This window comes from Elgaria multicarinata, chromosome 5 (assembly GCF_023053635.1).
Source record: "Elgaria multicarinata webbii isolate HBS135686 ecotype San Diego chromosome 5, rElgMul1.1.pri, whole genome shotgun sequence".
Taxonomy (NCBI): domain Eukaryota; kingdom Metazoa; phylum Chordata; class Lepidosauria; order Squamata; family Anguidae; genus Elgaria; species Elgaria multicarinata.
The window spans coordinates 113550353-113573732 of record NC_086175.1 but is presented as its reverse complement, the minus strand read 5'-3'; the positions used below and the strand labels follow the sequence as shown (position 1 = coordinate 113573732).

General features: G+C 40.2%; 1 protein-coding gene across 2 annotated transcripts in view; it reads right to left on the bottom strand.

The window, feature by feature from the left end:
* Positions 1-672: 672 nt before the first annotated feature.
* Positions 673-23380, bottom strand: part of CRYL1 (crystallin lambda 1) — a 49903-nt gene continuing 27195 nt past the window's right edge. For both annotated transcript variants that reach the window (XM_063127039.1, XM_063127040.1), the window contains exons 4-8: positions 18706-18867; positions 17253-17447; positions 11639-11744; positions 7189-7295; positions 673-3989 (exon numbers count right to left, since the gene is read on the bottom strand). In XM_063127039.1, coding sequence (XP_062983109.1) covers positions 3861-3989; positions 7189-7295; positions 11639-11744; positions 17253-17447; positions 18706-18867 — 699 coding nt within the window. In that variant the 3' untranslated portion in view covers positions 673-3860. The remainder of the gene's footprint in view (positions 3990-7188; positions 7296-11638; positions 11745-17252; positions 17448-18705; positions 18868-23380) is intronic.

The following is a 23380-nucleotide window of genomic DNA, read 5'->3' as shown; positions in this document are numbered from 1 at the left end:
TCTAATTATGCTGATACTTCATATTCTGAACAAATATGTGCTGTAATTCTACAGAATTAAGTCAAATGCAGTTTGGAGAGCTAACAGGTTTTAGATGCTGATGATCAGACACTCAGGTGCTTCCTGTAGTAAGAATAAGAGAGCATACACCAGCAAGAACGTCTTCAACACTTTTCTTAATGAAGAAGTTTAATTATGTAAAAGTTAAGACTTGCATATCCAGTAATGCTTGATAGGATGACATTGCCAATAATTATGCATGGTGTGGAGAATACTAGAACCCACGGTCATCCCATGAAGCTGATTGGTGGGAGATTCAGGACAGATAAAATGAAGTACTTTTTCACACAGTGCAGTTAAACTATGAAATTCAGTACCACAAGATGTAGTGATGGCTTTTGAAGGGGACTGGATAAATTCCTGGAGAAGAAGGCTATCAATGGCTACTAGTCCTGATGGCTATTTGCTACCACCAGTATCAGAGGCAGTAAGCTTATACACCAGTTGGGAGAACATGGGTGGGAGGATGCTGTTGCACCGTGTCCTGCTTTGTTGGTCCCTGGCAGACATCTGGTTGGCTACTGTGTGAACAGAGTGCTGGACTAGATGGACCCTTGGTCTGATCCAACACGGCTCTTCTTATGTTCTTAAATATCACTCAAGCATGTAATGGATGTTTCATTTACAGATGTTTATTGACAAGCAAAGCACAAATATATTTACCTGTCTAAGAAAGCTTCTAAGATTTCAGAACAAAAACAGGCATAAAAGTTAGAACAAAATGAGTCTTTAAAATATCACATTCATAATTAACAAAATGAAAATAATGTCATTGTAATTATCTTAAAAGGACTATCTTAAGTCCACAATGATACAGTTTAAGTAAGAAACAGAAATTCTCTTTCAATTAAATTTGCTAATGAGTTTTTAAAAGTCATGGAGCTTTTAGCACAATAATGGAACCAATCAGTTAGTGTAGTTAGTGCCTAGAAACAAAATAGTTGCATTTCAGGCCCATGTTTATGCAACACAGTGAGTACTCTGATACTGACTTATTTTAAAAATGTACATACTGCTTTTAGGGACTGAAGCACTAAGCAATTATTAATAAAACCATTAAAAAACAACATTATCATTAAAAGTACAGAACAAAACACACCACCAGTGGCAGCCAAATTATACAGGACAGAGGTAGTAATCTAAGTTGAAGGGGGCTAGGCTGGCCCCCTATCGGAGGGAAATTCTATGTTCTGAGCACCACAGTCTCACATACCCACTAACCACACTTCAGATGGAGGGGAAACACGGAGTAGGACCTCCCCAGCTGAACTTTCTTTAGGGTCTATAATCCTCTTAAAACATCATATACAGAGCTTAAGACATGAAGAAAAACTCGGAAGAATTCCCCATGTTGCATAAATGTAATCTAGTAAGTGTCCCTAGTGGGCTTCAACTAAATTCCCCACCTCTATAGGCAATGGAATAGCAACTTCTGCTTTTAATAGCAGAAATTAATGGGTTTTTCTTCAGTGTGTGGTCTATAAAGATTACCTTTGGGACTTGCCCCATGGACTAAGATTTCCAGACATGATGATCTCTGCAGTGGTTAGAACAAAGAAGTCATCTGTTTCTTCACAGAAAATCTTTTAATTACAGGACCAGAAATGGAAAACCTAGTTTTAAAAATGCAACAGAAATGGTGCCAATATTTATATATGTATGTTTTGTCTCCAAAATATCACAAAAGTGGGAGAAATTTGGGTCAGAGAAACAAGCACAGTTTGCACGTGACAACCTGGAGTATGGGTTGATTATTGTCATTGAACTGTAGCTTGTTGCTGACTTGTAGGTTGTCATTATGTGCAAATTCTGCACTATGGTTTAACTATGGGTTCTTAACAACAAACAACCCAGGAAGAGAATCCATGGTTTGTTGTTGGGCTGTGAACTCTGGGTTGTTCATGGTTAACAATCCACGCTAAAACCATAATGCCAGGTTCGCATGTAACAACCCAAAGTTCAACAACAACTCTTGATTCAATGACAACCCATACCTTGAGTTGTCGTTATAAGCTAACCAGGTCAACGTGTGCCTCTTTGACATGCTGCCCCAGGGCCACTTCCTTTCCCCAATGGTTGTTTGGGAATGAAAGAAGAGCTCAGCTCCCTCTTTAGGGGATTCTGGAGGGACTAGGCTCAGAGGAAGCTATCTCCTTACCCAGTCCATCGCCACCCTGTCAAAGACTGACTGATTTATTGCTAGGAAAGGGTATGTGAAGCAAAGGAATCAGACTAGTTTTCCCCCCTTTCTCCCCACAATTCCTTGCGGGTTCCCTCTTGCATATTTCTAAACTGTATTTATTTTCTGGTGTGCATACTACAAGGGACAGAAGCAACAGAGTACTTTGAAAACATTCTCTTACTTTTTGATTTCTAACCATACATACTATAATGTTAATATCATGCGAAGAACCCTTCACAGTTAATTTATCTCTACTCTAGATAACTTACTTTCTCTCCAATTGTATCCAAGTTACTTTGAGTGCAAGTGCTTCTGATTTCAATGGGATTACTCCCAAATTTGCATGTTTAGGTTTTTAGCCAGGAGCCTAAAATTACTAAAGCTCTGGTAACTTTCAACATTAGCTGTAACCATATTTAAGTTTAACAGTGTTAACAGAATCTGGCATTTCTGACAATTGAAAAAAGCTTGTAATAGCTGGAAAGTTTATGACCAATGGGACTGCAAAATGCTTTTTGTTTTGTAATCTAGACCTTTTTATCTACCAAATACTTGTTCACGATGTATAACTCCATGTCGCTTGACATTTGTGCTTTGTTTTCGGTTATCTTTATTTTTTGAGTTCTTAATATGTAGCTGTGGTCTATAGCTGATGTATTTGTCTGCTGAATGTTGATAGGGAAGGAACTGCAGCCCAGTGGTACAACATATGTTTTACTTGTCAAAGCCCCTGGGTTCAAATCCACAGGCAGGTCTCGGAAAGACTCCTGTTTTGAATCCCTGGAGAGCCTCTGCTAGGCCAGGTGGACATACTGAGCTAGTGGACCTATAGTCTTCCTGGGCATAAGGTAGCTTCTGAAGTTCCTACAGAATTCTTTACAGAAGGTTCAACACCCAACACATTGGTATCTGAAGGATAGCTTCCACACAGACCAGTGCAAGAAACATGCTTCCCTTGGATTTTGAAACTGAATATACTTAGCTAGAAGGAAGGAGTTGATGAAGTGGATTTTTTTCAGAACCAGAGTCAGGCGAGCGTTCTGCGGCCTTCAAAGCTGCAAACTGTAAAGTTGAATTCAGTAAACAAGGTATTACATATCATTTGTTCTTGTGTGGGTGAATGGCCACTACGGACATACATTTTAAATAAATAAGTACTCTCTATTAAATTGGTGTTAACTTTTAAGGTGATGCTGAAAAAAAGCCATCCAAGGGTCGACATACTGAAATTACTTATAATTAGGGTTACACGGGGCAGTGCAGTCTGTGAAGTTACTGTGTATTGAAACACAGGATGTTGCTTAAAATGAATTAAGTCTTGCATTCCAGTAGTCTAAAGCAGTGAAGGTGCAATCTACAATCAAATCTATCCCCATGCATTCCCGCTTAAATCCATACATCTGCCCCAAGGGTTTTCAGATTGCGGCTTTAAAACATCATTTAGGAATCAGCTTCTGTTGCTATTCAGATAAACATATTCCAGCCTTAATTAGCTGACTGTAGTTGTAAAGATCAACTGGCCTCTTGCACTTGCCATCATGTCTTCCATGATTTAACTTTTGCCAATTTGAGGGTTGCGCCCATTCACACAACAACCTGATGATGACTGCTCTGTGATTTAAAGGTGATTCATGACATCAGATTTAATTTCCTTTTTCAGTTTGGCCAAACGCACGAGGCACTCATCTCGCCAGCGTCTCCTGGCATTTAGGTGCTCTGGGTCTGTTGGAGTTTCATCGGACATTGCCTGAAAAAGAGGGGAAAGTTATAAATCACAAGTGGGAAAACTAAAAGTTGGACATACAACAGAATATTGCAGTGCATCCTCCCTCCTATCAATAATGCATTTTGACACATATATATATATTTGTACTTGTGCAAACGTTGGGATTTCCTTAAGCATGCTAATACATCCCTCTTTTTCCCCCAGGGTCCTCATCTTGGCTACAATCCTAGCGGCACTCACCACCTGAATTTGATATTGGGTGGAGTGATTATTAAGGGACACAATATATTAGTGAATCTTTTGCCTTACCTTGCCTGGTTCTATTTTACTTCAGTGCAAGTACTAGCCACCTGTCCACAATGCTTGCCAGAAGGAAACTGGGTGTGTACTCAAAGAGAATTTTCCATAGCATGAGTACTTTAAAAAAATGTTGCAGATATCTGGCTCACTTGGAATTTGAAAATACTTAAGACCCGGCATTTTCTAAGTGACTTTTGAACAAAAAGTAGGAAAAAGCAAGGTAAAGAAGTGGAAATAATTTCAATTTTCTGCAGAGAGGACTTTTCCATACAACCAGTTCAAGTATGGAATTCGGACATCTTCCCTCCAGTTAAATATATACCACTACATTTGTGAAACATAGAGTTGAAAGGGGCAATTTAGGCAACTGAGTCCAACCCCCTGCTCAGTGCAGGAATCAAATTTAAAGCATCCCTGACAGATGGCTGTCCAGTCTTCGCTTGAATACTTCCAGTGACAGAGAGCTCACCACCTTACTAGGTAGTTGGCTCCATTGTCTCACTGCTCTGACCATTAGGAAGTTTTTCCTGATGCTCAATCGAAATCTGCCTTAACTTAAGCTGTTATTTTATGTCCCGCAGCCTTGCATAATAGAGAAAAAGTTTCGGACCTCTTCTATGTGACAATTCTTTAAGTATTTGAAAAGTGCCATCATATCCCCAACCCCAAATACCCAGTTCCTTCAATCTGTTCTTGTAGTATAGTTTTGAGTAATCCTGATCATCTTTGTTGATCTGAATCCTTAAGTGCGCTGTCCACGCATTGTATTTTCCCCACTGCAACCCTTTTCCAGTTAGCACATCTGTTGTTAATGCAAGCACTCTGTGGAGTGTGTGCACATCAGACAGATGTATACTGGATATTACTAGTGGCATAACTTGTAATGAATAACACAATCCTCCCGACACTTGCAACTTTTTGTGGACTTAAAAACAAACACTAAAATAAGTGGGTTTTTTTAAATGTTCTTGGTTGCTATTGCACATCCATGTGCAACTTTAGTGCAAAGTTTTTAAAAGGATCAGCCTGCCTCAATCTCATTTGCCTGTGTTTTTTTGTTTAAAAAGGTCTCTTGCTAGCTGTGTGTCATCCAACTGTTTTCATTTTGTTGTTGTTGTTGCTGTTAACAGTAGTATGACTATCTCGTTTAAAGCAAGGCCAGCCATCTCTATTACATGGGAACAGGAACCTTAGTACTAGCACTGGGTGGGCATTAGCAGAAGTATAATGTGAAAGGCTCTTGTTCTTTTTTGCCTAAGGAAAGAAAAGAATTTTGTAGTCCCTTTAAAGAAGCCCTAACGTAGATTTTTATTAATTTATATTTAAACTCAGAAAATGCACAATATGTAACCATGTACTCTGCTTACCAGATTCCAAGTTTGCAACTAAGAGAGCCCTTCTGTTTCTTTAGCGCTCTCTAAACCATCCTTATGCAACCTGCTACACTCCAAATGTCTTTGACTACAACTTCCATCAGCTCCAGCCAACATGGCCGGTTGTCAGGAATTATGGGAGTTATAGTCCAAAATATCCAGAGGGCATGAGGGTGGGGAAGGCTGCTCTAAACTACACAGGAAGATGCAGCCATGGTTTATCTTATGGGCTCTCCCACACTATTATTATTATTATTATTATTATTATTATTATTATTATTATTATTATTATCCCGCCTTTTGCCTAATGCTGGGTCTCAAGGCGGCCTTACAAAGTTTAAAACATACATGGGGGGGGGGGAACAAAACCATAAACGTTTAAAATACACAACAAAATTATAAGACATTAACATAAGACACTAGAGGCATTCAGGAGGTAGCTGGACAACCATCTGTCAAGTATGCTTTAAGGTGGATTCCTGCGTTGAGCAGGGGGTTGGACTCAATGGCCTTACAGGGCCCTTCCAAATCTACTGTTCTATGATTCTACCTTGTCCCACGCCTCACCTGGTGCTGAATAGTACCATTACCATAATCTTTTAAAGCTGCAAAATGGAGCCCTGCTCTTGGTCTTTTAGGCAGCTAAGTATGTCTTGATCTCTCTTTGTCTCTCACAGACATTTTAAAGCAGAATCTGTTTTATTAGATCACAGTTTATAAGAGTCTCCTTAGAAGGTAAGTTACAGGATGACATATGGCTAAGGAACTAAGCAATTGCTTTTGTAACGTACAGAGACAAGTGCCGGCCTTGAAAGTTAAGAGATACTGGTGCCAGTAAGATAAGAACAATGAGACAGGCTGTTCTCAGAAGATTATACAATAAGGGAAAGAATGGAGAATGCTAAATTGTCCTGGAGTGGAAAAAATGAAGTGTCTTGAAGTAACTAATGATGAACAGGTTCATACTTATACCATATAAGCATTTTCTCCAATGAAATTATTGAGGTGACCCAAATATCCCAAAAGTTGAGCATTTCCATCTACTTCTGACCATATATATCTGGGGCCTGAACCCAAAATGAAGTGGCAAGTGGGTTCAGGCCCTAGTGGTATTTTAAAAAAAATCAAATTGTCATAATTTCTGGAGGGAGTGATATTGCCTTACACGTAATGTTTATGTGGCAAATATAATGGTACAGGCCCAATGAAAGGTAAAAAGTAGTTAGCACACATATAATGCATTCTATATGGTACATTGTAGGTGTGCCACCCAAAATGGTAGCAGGCCACAAGGAATTGCTGTTTGAACTATATGTCTGCAGCTCACTCAAACCAGGACTAGATGGATTTTGCTGATCTTAACATTTACTGATCTATACTAGAATTCACTGTTCATTAAACTTCCAAGAAAGAATAAGTACACCAGATATGAACATTCTCATACCAAAATGGGATAAGGGCTGCATCCTGAAAACAAATGATGATAAATGCAGCCAATGTTTTGTCTACTCTGCCTGATGTCATGTCAACTCTAATTGCGCACATACCTGATTGATTTTCTGTTCTGTTTCCCCAGCAAAATCTGGTATTGGCCCAAAGCTTCTCAAGACACGTATCATGCCTTCACGATATCTGTCACAATAGTTCAGAGTTCCTGAAATAGAATTGGAGACCTCATGTTGGTCTTTCCCAAACAGAAAAGCTTACAAAGACCCATAAAACCCAATGAATCTCAACGTTTCAGAGTTGAGATGAAACCTAAGAGATTATCATCATCATCATCATCATCATCATCATCATCATCATCATCATCATCATAAAAATATTTGTTACCTGCCTCTCCCTCTGGATCGAGGCAGGGTATAACACAAATAAAAACAATAGTTCTGTCCTGAGATAGGATCTGCTATACCAAAAGTGTTCCAAATCTGCTGAATCTTTTCTTGGAAACCTCTAATGAAGGCAGCTCTATAACCCCCCCTCCTTTTTTTAAAAAAAAAATCCACTTTACTCCCTTGCTAAACGACTTCTTCCAGGTAGGACATTTTTCATAATGTTTAACATAAATCCACCATCTTGAGATTTAACACAGCCATGCAAATAAATCCATATAATTTAGTATTCTCCTAGTTTTTTGGGGGGGGGGGGGATCGTTGTGTGTGTGCCATTTTTTTGTTTTACTAATTACTATGTTATTAATTTGTGGCAATCTGAGGATCAGAAAAAGAGAGCCTATTTTCTTTGAATTTTCAAAACGTCTACTGAATAAGCCAGTTGAGATCTGTAAAATGCCATCCTAAGTATGTCTACACTGAAGTATGACCCATTGTGTTTAGTTGGGCTTACTCCCTAATAAGTGCAGCCTTATTCACCTAGCCCCATTGTTTCTAGCCCTGCCCTTGAACAAGACAAAATAAATAGATTATTATTGTTCAGCACCTTTCAAAATACTTTAGAACACATGCACCTTCTAGCCTTTAATTTTCTTTTTTCAGGATTAAACATGCCTCCTTTCCCGTATGAGTTGTCTTCTAGATCTCTATCACCTTAACAACTCACATCTAAATCCTTTCCAGTTTGTCAACTTGCTTGCAGTTATGGTTCCTACAACTGAGATACCATCTTACACCATTGCTAAGAAGTATTACTTTTGGGATGTTGGAAATGATGCTACTGTAAAGACAATATAACATGGCATTGGCTTTTTGTATCATAAGATTGCATTGTTGGCTATCCGCTATAACTCTTAAAATTATTTCATAAGTGGTGCTGTCTGGACAGTTTTTCCCTATCCTACCCTTTGTGCATTTGTCTCATTGGATATTGCTGTTTCCTCGCACTGTTTTTAATGTGGATTAATAATAATAGTAATAATAATAATAATAATTTTATTTCTTACCCGCCTCTCCATTCTGATCGAGGCGGGGAACAACAATAAATAATAAAATACTTAAAACTGAATTAAAACATAATATACATTGTTAAAACATCCTAAAAATATTGTGCAAGAATGAATGAGAAAGGAAGGGTAAGAGGGGGTGGGTGGATCCCTCACCAGTTGGCATGCCGAAGGCATGAACAGAGGAGGAGGAGGCTGAAGTAGCTCAAAGGCCACCCCCACCCTTCTCTGGAAGCTACATTTGACTGCATACGTACAGTGGAGTGGAGCTTGGAATTGTTATTTTTATGCCTCCATTGCTTCCCACCATCAAAGGTGTGCGTTCTGTCAGCTAAGGCACACACAAAAAGATACCAGAGGCAGCAGCACATCCTTCACACTTCTAATGCAATCCAAGCTCCACAAAGAAACATGTGGCACAAACGTGCGTCACGATGTAACAAGTCCTTTCGGTCTCCTCCTACTTCTACCACAATCGGAACACTATGCAATTTTGTGTGCCACTCAATCATGTTACAAACACAGTGAATACTGCACTAAATTCATTAGCGTGGGCCTCAATGGAAACTATTGTGTTCTGAAGAAATGCTGTCACAGTGCTGACTCACACATAGAAGGGACACTGGTGTAGATTTCCCTCTCCCCCATGTGGTATGATGGTAAAGGCTGCAAAAGAGATATAGGGAGAAAGCATGGGAGCTCAAAACACCTAGATGTTCCACCACACTTAGATAGGGGAGTTCATATATGAGCAGACCCATATAATGTGTTAAAGTTTGCAGTGGCTGCAAAAGGAGGTCTGTTGACTCATGGACAGTAAATTACTCACTCCTAATGTAAAGTACTATACTACGATACTAGTAATGTATTCAGCTACTAGTGCAAGTGACGAAATAAAAAGCTCTTTCTCCTTGCAAAACTACAGCTGATAGTTTACACTGTCAACATATTTTATCTGGAGAAAGGAGCAACTACAGTAGAGTAAACAAAACCAGAAGTTGATTTATTGTGTATTTTTACTGACATTTACCCCATTCACAATATGAACTGTGATTCAAATTTGAAAGTACTAAATATAAAAGATTCTAACGGCTAGCATAAATTGGACTAAAATATATGAAGTTTATGCTGGTGGAGCTATTTGAGAATCCAACTCATGGAAGCATCTTATCCCACAATGGGCAGTATCCAATGCTGCCTATCGGTGAGCAATACCGGCTTCTGTTCCGCAAGTGGCCAGCCCTGCTGATTTCATTGCGCAAGCAGTGCTCACCTCTTGGGGAACGGAGATTTAGTGCTTGTGGAGGCAAGCCCCAAAATGAACAGAAACACTCATTTCAGGAATGGGACAGGTCAGTACAGCTCCCTTATACGAACAACACCAGTGTCCCACATTCCAGAATCAAGCGTTTCTGCTCATTTCAGGCTGCCCCCGGATGACTTAAATCTCCGTCCCACAAGTGATGGGCACCATTTGCAGAAGGGAATCGGTAGGGCTGGCTGCTCATGGACAGTCTCCATTGGCTACTGCCCAGAGTTCCATATACTTTCCCCCAAAACTTATTTTGCAATTGTTTTTTTTTTTTAACACACATGCTTTTTAAATAGGCTTAAAGTAATTCAGAAAAGTTGAAAACAACTGTATAATCTTACCACATAATGCGAAATCTCAAAAGATTAGACGCATACACAGGAGGTACTTTGTATTACAATGATACTGTGATAGGTAAATGAGAAAATGGTTCTAGTAGCACTGTATTGCTGCCGGGGATTTTCACTAAAAGCATCTGATAGCATTTCTTTTTTTAGCACCGCTATGCCAAAATGTTAAAATGTCCAGCTCTGGGATAAGAACTTGCTGGACCCAAAATCAACATTCACCATTATCATATTAAGTCAATTAGATATCCTTATAGTACTTCCCTTGTTAAAAAAAATGTTGCGGGCTTCCTTTCTGTCTGTCAGCATTCAGTTCTCATGTTTCTTTCTCTCTGTGTTCTCACTGACTTGCTGTTGGCATTTGTTCTCTAATCACAAGGCTACTGGCACAATGCCAGATGTTCAGTTCTCTATTCATCTGTGAAGGGTTGTAATGGCAGAGCAAAGACTCTTACGGTGAAATTCCATATCTGTGTACTCAGATCTAAGCCCCATTGAGTTCAATCAGACTTGCTCCCAGGCAAGTGTGTATAAGAACGTAGCCTTAAGCAGTAAGTAGTGTTTTTTTTTTAAGGAGCACTTGAATGCATTCATTTCCCCAAACACTGGTGGACGAACTCTGGGATAACTTGCGCACTCTGGGTTAGGAAACACAAAGCCCTTGAAATAGCTTTGAATTAGCATCATCATCATAGTTTTGCCATTCGATTAAAATCAACCAGGCAAAAAAGTAGTAATGCCTGTTCCACAAGGATATTTTTGGATAAATTGTAACCCGTTAAAAATGCAGTCTGTTCTCCATTCCATCATCCAAATGGCACAACCCAGCATGTTTACTTGTGCAGAACATCTGACCTTATTATAACATGCACTATTAAAATTACATGCCTAAGAAGCACCATGCTGGATCAGACCAAGGGTTCATCAAGTCAAACATTCTGCTCACGGAGTGGTCAACCAGCTGCCCATGGGAAACCCACAAGCAGGACATGAGCGCAACAGCATCCTCCCACCCATGTTCCCCAGCAACTAGTGTACTTAGGCATACTGCCTCTGATACTGGAGGTAGCACATAGCCATCAGGACTAGTATCACATTAATAGCTTTTTCCTCACGGATTTGTCCAATCCCCTTTTAAATCCATCCAAATTGGTGGCCATGACTACATCTTGTGGAAGTGAATTCCACAGCTTGACAATGACCTGTGTGAAGAAGTACTTCCTTTTACATGCCCTGAATCTCCCGCTTCATGGAATGACCCCAGGTTCTAATATTATGAGAGAGGGAGAAAAATGTCTCTTTCTCCACTTTCTCCACACCATGCATAACTTTGTACACATGTCTCCCTAGCATATCTATGATTCATGATATTATGTCATGAAGCATTGGCCTATGAAATTCCCATATTTAAATTTTAGTGGAAAAGAAAGATTTCATACCTTCTGCATTGAGATGCATTGTTTCCAGAGGTCCTATGAAAGCATATCGCATTCCTAAGCCATCAGACATCACAAGGTCTAGATCATGAGGAGATATTATTCCATCCTGCATGGCAAATATATAAATGATGACTGTTAAAGAACTCCACAAATCATTTTGTGTTTGTTTGTTCTATAATTCCTTTAGAGATAGTACATTTTGAAAATAGGAGTGTAAAAATCATTGTAAAACAAACCTGTTACTAAAGTCTTTATTATTAATAAACCATTATACCAGTCCAATCATTTGAACTGCCATAATGATGATGATGATGATGACATGAATGTGTTTGGCACTTTAGAGAGGGCCCTTTCCTGAGGAGCTTACCATCTAAAATTCAAGGTGGAAAACAACTGAAGATGGGGAGGGAAATAAGAGACAATATGTGTCTGTTTCAGGTGCACATGCAAAAGCTTCCCCAACATGGCACCCTCCAGATTTTGTGAACTCCTATCAGTTCCAACCAGCATAGCCAATGGTCAAGGATGATGAGAGTTATGGTCAAAAACATCTGGAGAGCACCAGGTTGGGGAAAATTGCAATAGGGCATGGTATCTAGAGAATTGTGCTGAAGGCTTTGTAGAGATTTTGAAGAAAAAGATGAGGCACTTGTGCTGGATTAGGGAGAAGGAGAGGACAGGAAGCCAGTCGAGAGATTTAAGAAGGGGCATCATGAGATCAGAGAGGTTAATGGATCTTGCAGCAGAGTGTTGGATAGATGAGAGGGGATTTAGGAGAGACAACAGAACATTGGAGGGAGGAGAAGATTACAATACTCTAAGTGAGACATGAGCAGAGATTTGTCAAAAAGACAGAGAGGAAAGGTTGTAAAAGGAGAAGCAACACAAAATAGCTATGGAGTAAATATGGGGAAGAAAGGAGAGGAGTCAAAAAATAAAGCCAATGTTCAACAGGATGGATGGTAAAATTGTTAATGGTTAAGAAAAGGGTTGCAGAAGGAAGCCTGGAAGTAAAGATGAGTGGTTTGATCTTGGACATGTTGACTTTGAGATGACAATAAAACAGCAGAATTATCAGAGGCAGTAGGAGATGTGGGACTGAGGTAAGGGCAACAGTTCAGGGGTAGAGAGATAGAGCTGGGTGTCATCTGCGTATGGCTGATACTGAAGCCCTGGTCAGCCAGGGTGGGTGGGAACTGTATATAGAGAAAGAAGAGAAGGGGGCAAGAACAGATCCCTGAGGGACCCCAATGAAGAGAGGGAATGGAGAGGAACATCCAGCAATGGAAACATGGAAAGACTGATTGAACAGGTAGAAAGAGAACCAGCTGAAGATGAAATCAAGGTGACCTAAGGGATAAAGGGAATCAAGTAGGAGAGTGATCAACTCTATCAAAGGCAGCGGAAAGGTCAAGAAGAATGAGGACTGAATAAAGGCATCAGTGATTTTGGGGCAGGGCATTTCAGTGAGTGCAGGGGGCAGAAACCAGATTGGAGGGAGTGGGGTTGGAGGAGTTTGGAGGCAAAGGTAGTAGGGAGATGGAGTGGTAGTTGAAGGGGGGAAAGGCTAAGGATATATTGGAGGAACAAGGGGGACAGGGAAGGAATCAGAGGAGAGACGGGTTGATTTCGTGGAAGAGGAGAGCAAGTTCGGGAATAAAAAAAGGAAAGGGTAGAGAAAGGTGAAGGAAAGGGGGAAACAGAGGGGGCAGTGGTGAGATAGGTATAGAGATCAGAGCAGATGCTTTCAATATCAAAGTGTATGTTTGACTAAATTGCCATTTTATTTAATATAGCAGTAACAATGAAAAGGACAGTCATTCTTTTAAAAAGTTTTTGTAACCACAAACCATTGTGCAGCTGGTCTGAACATTACACCTAAGCAATTGCTTTCTACTTTATGCAAGTCCAAGATGTAATTAGCAATATAGACTGCAATGATGGTCCAGGGCTTTATTGGGCAAGGGTCATTCTTGCCATAATTTATGTAGTCCTTGGGGCGGGGGGAAACAAGAGTCTGAGCAGAAGGCAGCCGTATTTCTAAATAGGGATTTTTTGTATTCTTGCTTCACTTCCGCTTCTTATAAAAAAATTATAGCTTCCACTACAATACGACTTTGGATGAACTCATTAGCTTTAAACCCTTTTTAGTAATCGTGTTCAAATGGAATGCTGACATTGTCAGCAGTGTATGTGCGTGTGTGCGTATGACGATTATAAAGGTTAATATAGCTGGCACAACATGATTAAATACAGACCATGCAGCTCTGACACTGTATTAGAAACTGTTTGCATCACGTAGGCAATTTGCATGGCCTCAACATGCCCAAGTACTTGAGTTCAATATTAGGAAACTCCTAAATCTCCTGTGTGGCACGTCAAGAAGTACTGTTCAAAGCTCAGTTACATCCACAGGGTACATTTCTAAATAAACCACCACACCCTAAAAACTGGTTAGGACAAGTGCATCATCTTGCCTGTTTTGGTTTACTGAATATTTCCGCAAGGCCCTTCCTAACACTACATTTACAAAGCTGTTGTCCTACTTTTTGAAAAGCTCAAACTAAAATACATATTCCTAGCCAAGAAAGGCACATTCCATTATATCACATTGAACAGTTTTCGCAATATAACAAAAGGGAATTCTAAAAACATGTAAAATCTCAACTGCAGTTACTTCAGACAGTAAATGGCTCCAATCATCACAAGCCACGTCATTGAGCAGAACCGTCTTTGTTCAGTTGGCACTGGAAGTACAGAATTGAAACACCCAAAGCAGAAACTGTGATCCTGCAGCACCAATTGAACCAGGAAGCAATTGCTCATTCTGCTGGCTGTGTAGAACTGCGTCACCATAGGCACTCTGTAACTGGGAACATGGGCGGGAGGGTGCTGTTACACTATGTCCTACTTTGTTGGGTCCTGGTCAACAGCTGGTTGGCCACTGTGAACAGAATGCTGGACTAGATGGACCCTCAGTCTGATCCAGCAGGGCTCTTCTTATGTTCTTCAGCTGCCTTTCCCAACTTGGTACTCATTGAATGTTTTGGACCAGCGGGTCTCAACCTGTGAGTCGGGACCCCTTTGGGGGTCGAATGACCCTTTCACAGGGGTCGCCTAAGACCATCGGAAAACACTTATTTCCGATGGTCTTAGGAAACTGTATTGACTGAACTATGTCATGTATCATCTTTTGTATTATTAAAGCTATTGTTATGTATTATTTTCATTAGCAAACCATCCCATGACAATGGATCGTGTAGAGAAGAACGAAAATAATTTTATGGTTGGGGTCACCACAACATGAGGAACTGTATTAAAGGGTCGCGGCATTAGGAAGGTTGAGAACCACTGTTTTGGACCATGTGTCCCATGATCACTGACCATCGGACATATTGGCTGGTGTTGATGAGAACTGTAGTCCAAAACATCTGGAGGACAGCATGTTGGGGAAAGCTGCTCTTGAGAAACAGCCACAACTTATATTCCTCTAGAATCTATATCCAAGATCACAGCAACATAGCTTTCTGATCTCTGATCCATTCCAGAAAATTAACGTTAAATAACCAATCTGGCATATTTCCGTACCCGTGTATCCTCAGCATCTTCACTGACATGTGTTGTAAGTACCAAATGTAGTGTCAGAAATAGTTCTTAAGAGTTATGTTGTGTCCACTAACAATGTCCCCCAGTACAGTGCCGGCCATTACAATTTTTATCATTGGGGGAAAAGCAGTTTCCTTGCCCTCCAGCTAGCGCATTTAGTGTCATGCCAAATGATGGGCACCTTTTAGATAATGTTTGATACCTTACAGATAACAAACCTTCTCCAGGCTGTTACTGTTTTCATTATATATAAAAATAGTATTCTATGGCTCAGCAATTCCACCACTAGAATTAATTCATCCAATTGCTTTCTAGAGAGAAAAAATGCAGAAAGAGCAGCATGACTATTTTCCCATCAAAAGGCTCTCTGTCATCCATTGCATGTGGACACAATATTGCAGTACAGGTTGCCCACTCATAGGACAGGGTGGATAGCTTGTGGCCCTCCAGATGTTCCTGTAACTCCCATTAGCCCTAACCAGCATAGTCAATAGTGAGGGTTGATGGGAGTTGTAGGCTAAAATATCTGGAGGGTCACAAGTTGCCCTGTGTTGAGACATGAGGATACACTACAAGTTTTGTTCCCTCTAAAAGCAAATTCAGGTAGTTGAGTGCCTCTCAATTTGGAAGTGAAACAGGACCACCCAAAGTTTAGGGAGTGGCTTCTATATACTTGACGTATTCACTATGTACACAGAAGTACATGTTTTTGTGAATTAAAATAAAATGGCATTTAAAAGTCACCAAACTGCCTGACAGGAACCTGTGAGCTTACAAAAAAGGCTGATCTCAACTGAGCTTGTGGAAGGAAGGGAAGGTAACGAGAGAGAGGGGCTGTCTATACATGCCCTGTATACCCCATGGTGGCTGCACAGGGGCACTGCATAGTTTATACAACGCAGCCACCAACTCGCACCCACCATGGGTTCCCCCTCCAAAATTGCGCACTTAAAAAGTCACTGCCTTACTGCAACTTTTTCATTTACTCCAAGGTCACCGCTTCCCATTGAAGCTGGGGCGTTCTGGAGGCAGATCAAGGCCCACGGTAGGTTGGGGGGATGCATGGGAAGGCCAGGCAGATGGCAGGGGGTGGGCTTGATGAACTGAATGGCCACTGGAGCTGCCCGGGAAGCCCACACTCCCTCCTGCTGTAAGGATTTGCCACTCCCACCCCACAGCTGCAATGCCGCAGAGCTTTGAAGGAACAAGTGGCAAAGTGACACCGCCAAGACACCCCTCAGAGAGAGAGAGAGTCTGAAGAAACCAAAAATCAGCCAGCTGCTGATCCGGTTGCATTACATGACAGCCCAACATGGATCTTTCAACTGCGGTAAGCTGCATGTATCATTTGTATCCATGCACACCTGGTGAAATTCCCTCTTCATCATAACAGTCAAAGCTGCAGGAGCCCTGCCCCCTTGACCAAATACAAAAGAGGACAGGGCTCCCACAGCTTTAACTGTTGTGATGAAGAGGGGATTTCACCAGGTGCTGCAATCATACAAATCACACCTGCTGAAATTCCCTTTTCTATACAACTGTTAAAGATACAGGAGCCCTGTCCTCCTTTCCATATGGTCACCCTACCTTTCTGATCTCCTCACCTTGTTCTTCTGGCTACAATGAAAATGTGCTCCTCGCACTACCTAGCGTACATATCTTCTTCCTTCTGTATTTTTTTTCAGTATTTACTAGTGTATAAGCCATGCTGTCTGGTAAATGTACATACCAGTGTTTTATAATGTCGTTGTTTGGGGGCTCTTTTAGACAACAGTAGAAAAATAATTAAATATCCTGTACAATGCAATCTTACTCAGAAGCCCCAATGAGTTCCAGAAGATTTACTCCTACCTTAAGGCTGCAATCCCATACTCACTTATCTGGGAATAAGAACTGAATGAGACTGACTTCTGAGTAGACATATATAGGATTGCGGCCTAAGTGGTACAGTGTAGTCTATTGAACCAGAAGTGCATGCACGACAGATGTAGAATAAAATCATACATACACCAACAAGTCTCCATGCTTCACTAATAATTGCATACTGGAGCCGATTCAGAGCAAACCCATCTATCTCTTTTGTCAGTTTAACTGGGGACTGACCAATCTTCTTCATCAGAGCATATGTTTTTTCCATTGTAGAAGGATCTGTTTCTGGGTGCGGAACCAATTCAACCAGAGGAACATAATATGGCGGGTTTACCTATATACAAATCATTTAAAGAGAGAGAGAGAGAGAGAGAGAGAGAGAGAGAGAATGAACATGTTAATAGACATATTTTATTTATTACATTTCTATACTGCCCAACAGCTGAACCTTTCTAGGCATTTCACAAATATTTACACCAAAAAATACAACCTGATAAAAATTTTACAAGTTGAAAACTACAGCATAAAACAAAACTTAAATCAGCAGCAGTGAAAAGTTCTGGAAATACAATAATAGATTTAAAACAAAATCTGAAGAATTAAAATGCCTGAGGAAATAACAAGGTCTTCACCTGGTGCTGAAAACACCACAGCATAAGCCCCCCCTCAATAATACCTTTAATTCTATCCCAAACCAGGCCTCAATCCCTGACTTTTTCCCCTCACTCCCCAGGTCTCCAAAGCAAAGGTGGCAGCATATTTGGTGGGAAATTCAGAATTGCCAGAGGAGCACACTGCTGTTTGTTTGCCAGAAAGCTTTATCATCAGGGAGTTATATGACAGCAGAGAGCTACTCAGGAGAAAGGGTCTACTTAAGAGGAGTGGAAAGTCCCAGTGTAAGCAATGAACCAGTGAAGAGGCTTACTGATAAAGCATCTACCTTGCATGCAGAAGGCTCCAGGTTCAATCCCTGGGATCTCCAGGTAGGCTAGGAAAGAATCCTACCTGAAACCCTGGAGAGCCACTGCCAGTCAGTGTTGACAACATTGGGCTAGATGGACCAATCGTCTGACTCATTATGAGGCACTTTCCTATTTCCTAGAGGACCAAGAAGAGGCAGTGTGTATATGAAAAAGGGGTGGGCAACTTCTAACCCTCTAGATTTTTTGGCCAACAACTCCCATCAGCCGTAGCTAGCATAACTGATGGAGAGAGACAATGGGAATTGTACACCAAAACATCTGAAGGACCACAAATTGTCCACTCATGAAAAGCCTTCAGACTCCTCTGCGGAGTTAGTAGCTCTCTTTCACCAATTAGCAAAGCTTCCATTAGCTTCCATACCGGCTGAGGGTCATGGATGACATACTTATTTTAAGCATTTTATACCACTCTTTAATCATATTCCCAAGGCCATTTATAAAACCGTACTACCAAGATTGAATGCAAAGGATAACTTATTGTAAATACATCTAGGTCAAAATGACACCTCATTTGAAAGCCTTACATTTTACTTAAGACACATAAACTACCCCATTGCCAAAGTATGCCTCAAATGTAACAAATTTCCATAATTATCTTGGTGTACTTACAGGATGTGCCACTATACACTGTTTAACATGCTTCAGTCCAGTGAACAATTTTGTAGGCATAAGACAGGAGGTTGAGCTGCTCAGAATAACGTTGTTACTGACAATAAGGTCTAACTGGCCAAATATCTTCTTTTTCAGCTCTAGGTTCTCAGGCGTACACTCCTAGAATACAAAATAATTAAGTTTTTAAAATATATTTGTTTCACAAACCTGGGAAGTAAACAAAGAAATGTTTAGCAGTGATTTCTTTTTTAACATGTCAGCATATTGGAGTTGTATGGGGTTTGGAGATAGCAATACAGAAAAACAGCAGATGCATTCTAAATTGAAAGGAGAAAGAACTAGTTACTAGAATGGATTTCTTTTGGAAACTGATGGAGGAAAAATTCCTGGATGTTTGATTCAAGGTAACTGCTAAAAAAACGACCTCACTCAAAAAATAAAATTGTAAACTTTAAAATGTAAAGCAATGTAACATGTAGATTTAATACCATTTATTAGAAGAATGCTATATATTTATCACCTGCACAATTAACAAGCTGGAAAATAAATATCCTTAAATAATGTTGTTTTAACTTACTACATTTATACCTCATTTTTCTTCCAAGGAGCCCAATTTGGCATACTTAGTTTTTCCCTATCTCGTTTTTTATCTTCACAACAACCCTGTGAGGTAGGTTAACCTAGGAGATAAGGGCCAAGGTCACACAGTGAACTTCAAGGCTGAGAAAAAAAGATGAGCTTCCAGACATGGTTTGTACTGTGCAAGCACCTTGCCCTATTCACAAAGTTTTATGGGGGTTCCAGATGACAATCTTGTCCACAGGTAAGCCTCCTATGTTTTCCAACCACACGTACACACAGTTTGATAATGCTAAGAGACCTACATCTGGAAGTACACCTGATCTGTCCGCTATGGGTCACAATACCTTTCACAAGATAATGATGGGGTTGAGTTACAAATACCACCAATGAAACTCTATTGGATTTTTTTTCCTGCCGCATGTGGTGCGCCTGCAATGTTACCTCTAGGTTCTGGGATCATGTATATCAAGAAATAAGTGAAATTCCAGAATCCATATACATGTAATACCTCTCTTAGGCCAACCAAACGATCACAAAACATGTGCAAGCTTTTGAGATCTCTTCACTAGGCAAAATGTTACAAAAGGCAGCAAGGAAGGAAACAAAACAACTACCAAAAAATCCTGCCTTGATGTTGGCCATGGTGTTTGCATGATCACAATCTTGAGATGGATTGGGGGAGGATGTGTCTTCAGACATTCAAATAAGGCTGTAGCGCATGATGTGATGCTTTCAGGATTTAGCTATAGAGCTAGAAGCAGCAGGAACGCTAGGGAAGTGGTGAGAGCTATTATTATTATGCTCTCCAAGTTCCCAGCAACTCTTAGCCACCCCACCACTGAGAGACAAGCCAGGAGACCTTCTCCCTCTGGCCTGGATGCAGAGAGGCCCTGCTCCCTAGAGACAGTACACCTGGGGCTCCTGGCAGCACATGTCCTGAGAGGACTAGTTCTCTCAACCCCACTGAAGGTTGCATGAACACCTTAGAGCTGTTATTTACATCACACACATCTCTCTTAGCTGCCCCACTTCTGAGAAACAAGTTGGGAGCCATCTGTAGCTGTGCACCCGGCATTGTTTCATGGGGTTATATGTGGCTATGGTGATCATCGTTTTATTGGAAAGTGGGGTATAAATCTCTAAAAATAAACATACTGCTTTATAAATGGAAATAGCTTGGCAATGGAAAGTTGAGGATTAAAGCTATATGGATCTCTATTTCCAGAACATCCATCATGGTATACTTAATACGGAAAAGCTAACATACCAGACTAGACCAGGATTTTTCCACACAAAGTAGCATCCTTTTTATTACCGTTGTAATAATGATTCTTCTTGAATTCGTCTATCATCAAAGCATATATCGTTTTCATCTGCTGTAACAATTACCTAGGATGGAAATAATGGCCATGTCTGTATGCCCTAACGATGATGTAATATGTAATCTCTCGCTGCTATTGATATGTTTTTCTTTTATCTTGTCCAACATTACCGTTTATAGGGAGAGAAAGATCTTTTGATAAAAAAAATACAGTTAAAAACTAAATACATCTTTGTCTGAGCTTCATATTCTTTTGCTCAAGCAAGCATACTGGATCATTAAACATTTCCTATAAGGCCAGTGACCTCTCACTGAAAGCTTTACATTTCACATTTAAACATGGTACCTGCTGAGAAATCAGTGGATTTGTGGCAGATGTTTTTATGGCAGGTGAGCCATTTCTGTTAGCACAGAATGGAATTTCACTGAGTTTTTAAAGTTACAAAACCACTACAATTCAGAGTGATAAACAGGGCCACTTTAGAACAGAAGCAGCAACTATTATCTCTCTCTCTCTCTTCTTATTGGTGCAAAACAATGCTTTACTCGTAATTCCTAAAACAGTTTAATCTGCAAGCTGGTTACCTTTAAAATACTTTCCTTTAGCAAAGTCACAAGGCCAGGAGAACTCTGTAGATACTTGTTCAAACTAATAAAAGAGCGGCACTGAATAGTTTTATTGTGAGATTCTCCACCTGAAACCCAAAGCTTTCTTTCAGATCAGATAATCACGGAGGTGAAGCTCAACACTCTTGGAAACTCAAACCTACAATGATTATGCAAGGCCTCTGAATAGACCATTTGCTGAGGGCTTCTTTGATAGTGGTACAATTGTATTCAATTTGTTAGACTGATGCAATAAAGGTTTCTGTCCTTGTCAAGCATGGATTTATTTTCTTAGTTAGGGAGAATGACTCCTTGAAGAACAGAGGGGAAATTAAGGTCTAAACCAGCTATTAATCAAGGGCTTCATCACTTACTACCAACTACAAAGCCTCTGAAGCTATTCAGTTCACCCTGAGAAAAAGATCAAGCATGAAATGGATAGGGCAGCGTACTGAAAGTCAGCTCACCACAGAGTAGAGTCCAGCTGAGTGAATGTTAAAGGATACTGTATATTCCTGTGCCCATTCCTGTTTTGGGAAGGATCTCACTTCTCATTTGCACAAAAACAGTACACCTTTATTTGAAAGCTCTAACACCTGAATATGGTCACTGTAACCTGACTTTCAACTCAATTGAACCTTGTTACAGCATCCCTTGTAAAAGCCTGATTAGGACATGCCAATTTGTTGGCTTTAAACAACCATAACAATTCCCGGTTGAGTTTTCCCCCTTGGTTTTTATATATGCTACAAGTTTAGTGTGGGAATGTAGATCATTTATAGTAAATCACGTGTTTGGACCATAAGGATGAAGTGTCCCTGAAAATCCCAAGTACGACTGCTGAATTTCTGTGGATTACTTTGATGCATGCTATGTATGCACCAAGAAAGGTTCTCATCTAAAGGGATTGTTCCAGCCTTCACAATTTTGTTTTATACTGTACCTACCTAAGCAATTTTACATGAAGTAATCTCTAAGTCAGCTGTGGGCAGATTTCCGGTTTGTGGGATCTACTGTTATTTTACTACAACCCTGAGTTGCAAGAATGAGAGCCTGGTGAAAGACAGTATCCTATGGTGTCATCCCGCAAACTCAAATAGTGCTACTGGACCTCAACTGAACCTTTCCATTGCCTAAGCGGTTTCCCTTTATGCTTGCACAATCGCTTATACAATGGAGTCACACAACAAGTTGCACAATGGTTTGCACAATGGTTTGCACAAGAGTTATGTGCAACTGGTTGCACAAGCATAATGTGCAACTGGAACTTTAGTTGAATTCTTCCCTTGCGCATAGTTCAGAACCTAGTTTCTGCTAGCACAACGTCATTTGTGCTAATGGAGTGACAAAGTTGGATACTGCCCATACAGATGGAATTAAAGAGGAACTTGTTCTTAGTACTAAAACTGAACAGTGCTCACTGCCCTTCCCACTCAAAAATCTATTTCTGGTTGTCCTAAACATTTTTTAATCTTGATAATATAATTTAGGGTGGAGAGGTAGTGATTTTGTTGCTGCTACTGTTAAACAATTTGGATTCAATTGTTGTTTGCTGATCTACTGCAAATCACAGAGATCTGCTAGTAGATCCAGAGCTACCATCTGCCTACCCCCAATTTACGCCCTCGCTACATATGAGCAGTTTTATTATTTATATTGTCATCTTAAAAAGTGAAAAAAATGCTGAGGTCGAAGAGACAAGAGTTCAACTCAGGGATCGTACACCCATTCAAAATTTGGTGTGGCTATTCACCTGCATAAGGAATGATTGAACATCTCCCTTGCGACTGCTGATCCTATGAAGGTCCTATGGAGTGAATTAGCCCTACACTTCAGTTAATTATACCTGCAAATACAACTAATATCCATGATTCCATCTTCCTTTGATCAACTAGAGACAGTTCCTCTCCCTTACTGCTAGTTTAGGGCATCAATGGCTAGAAATATCAGTGTAATTCTAGAAAGACTGTGGTTGTAATACTGAGACTATTAGGTGAATGCTATCCCATGGATCTTCAAAAATGTAATCGGTGTTAGAAAATTTACTTTGTTTGATTTTGATATTTAAAACATTGATTTTGATATTTAAAAAACAAAATTTGCAATTAATAGTAAACAACAACAATGAAATAGTAAACACCTGAAGAGTATATATTTAGAGGG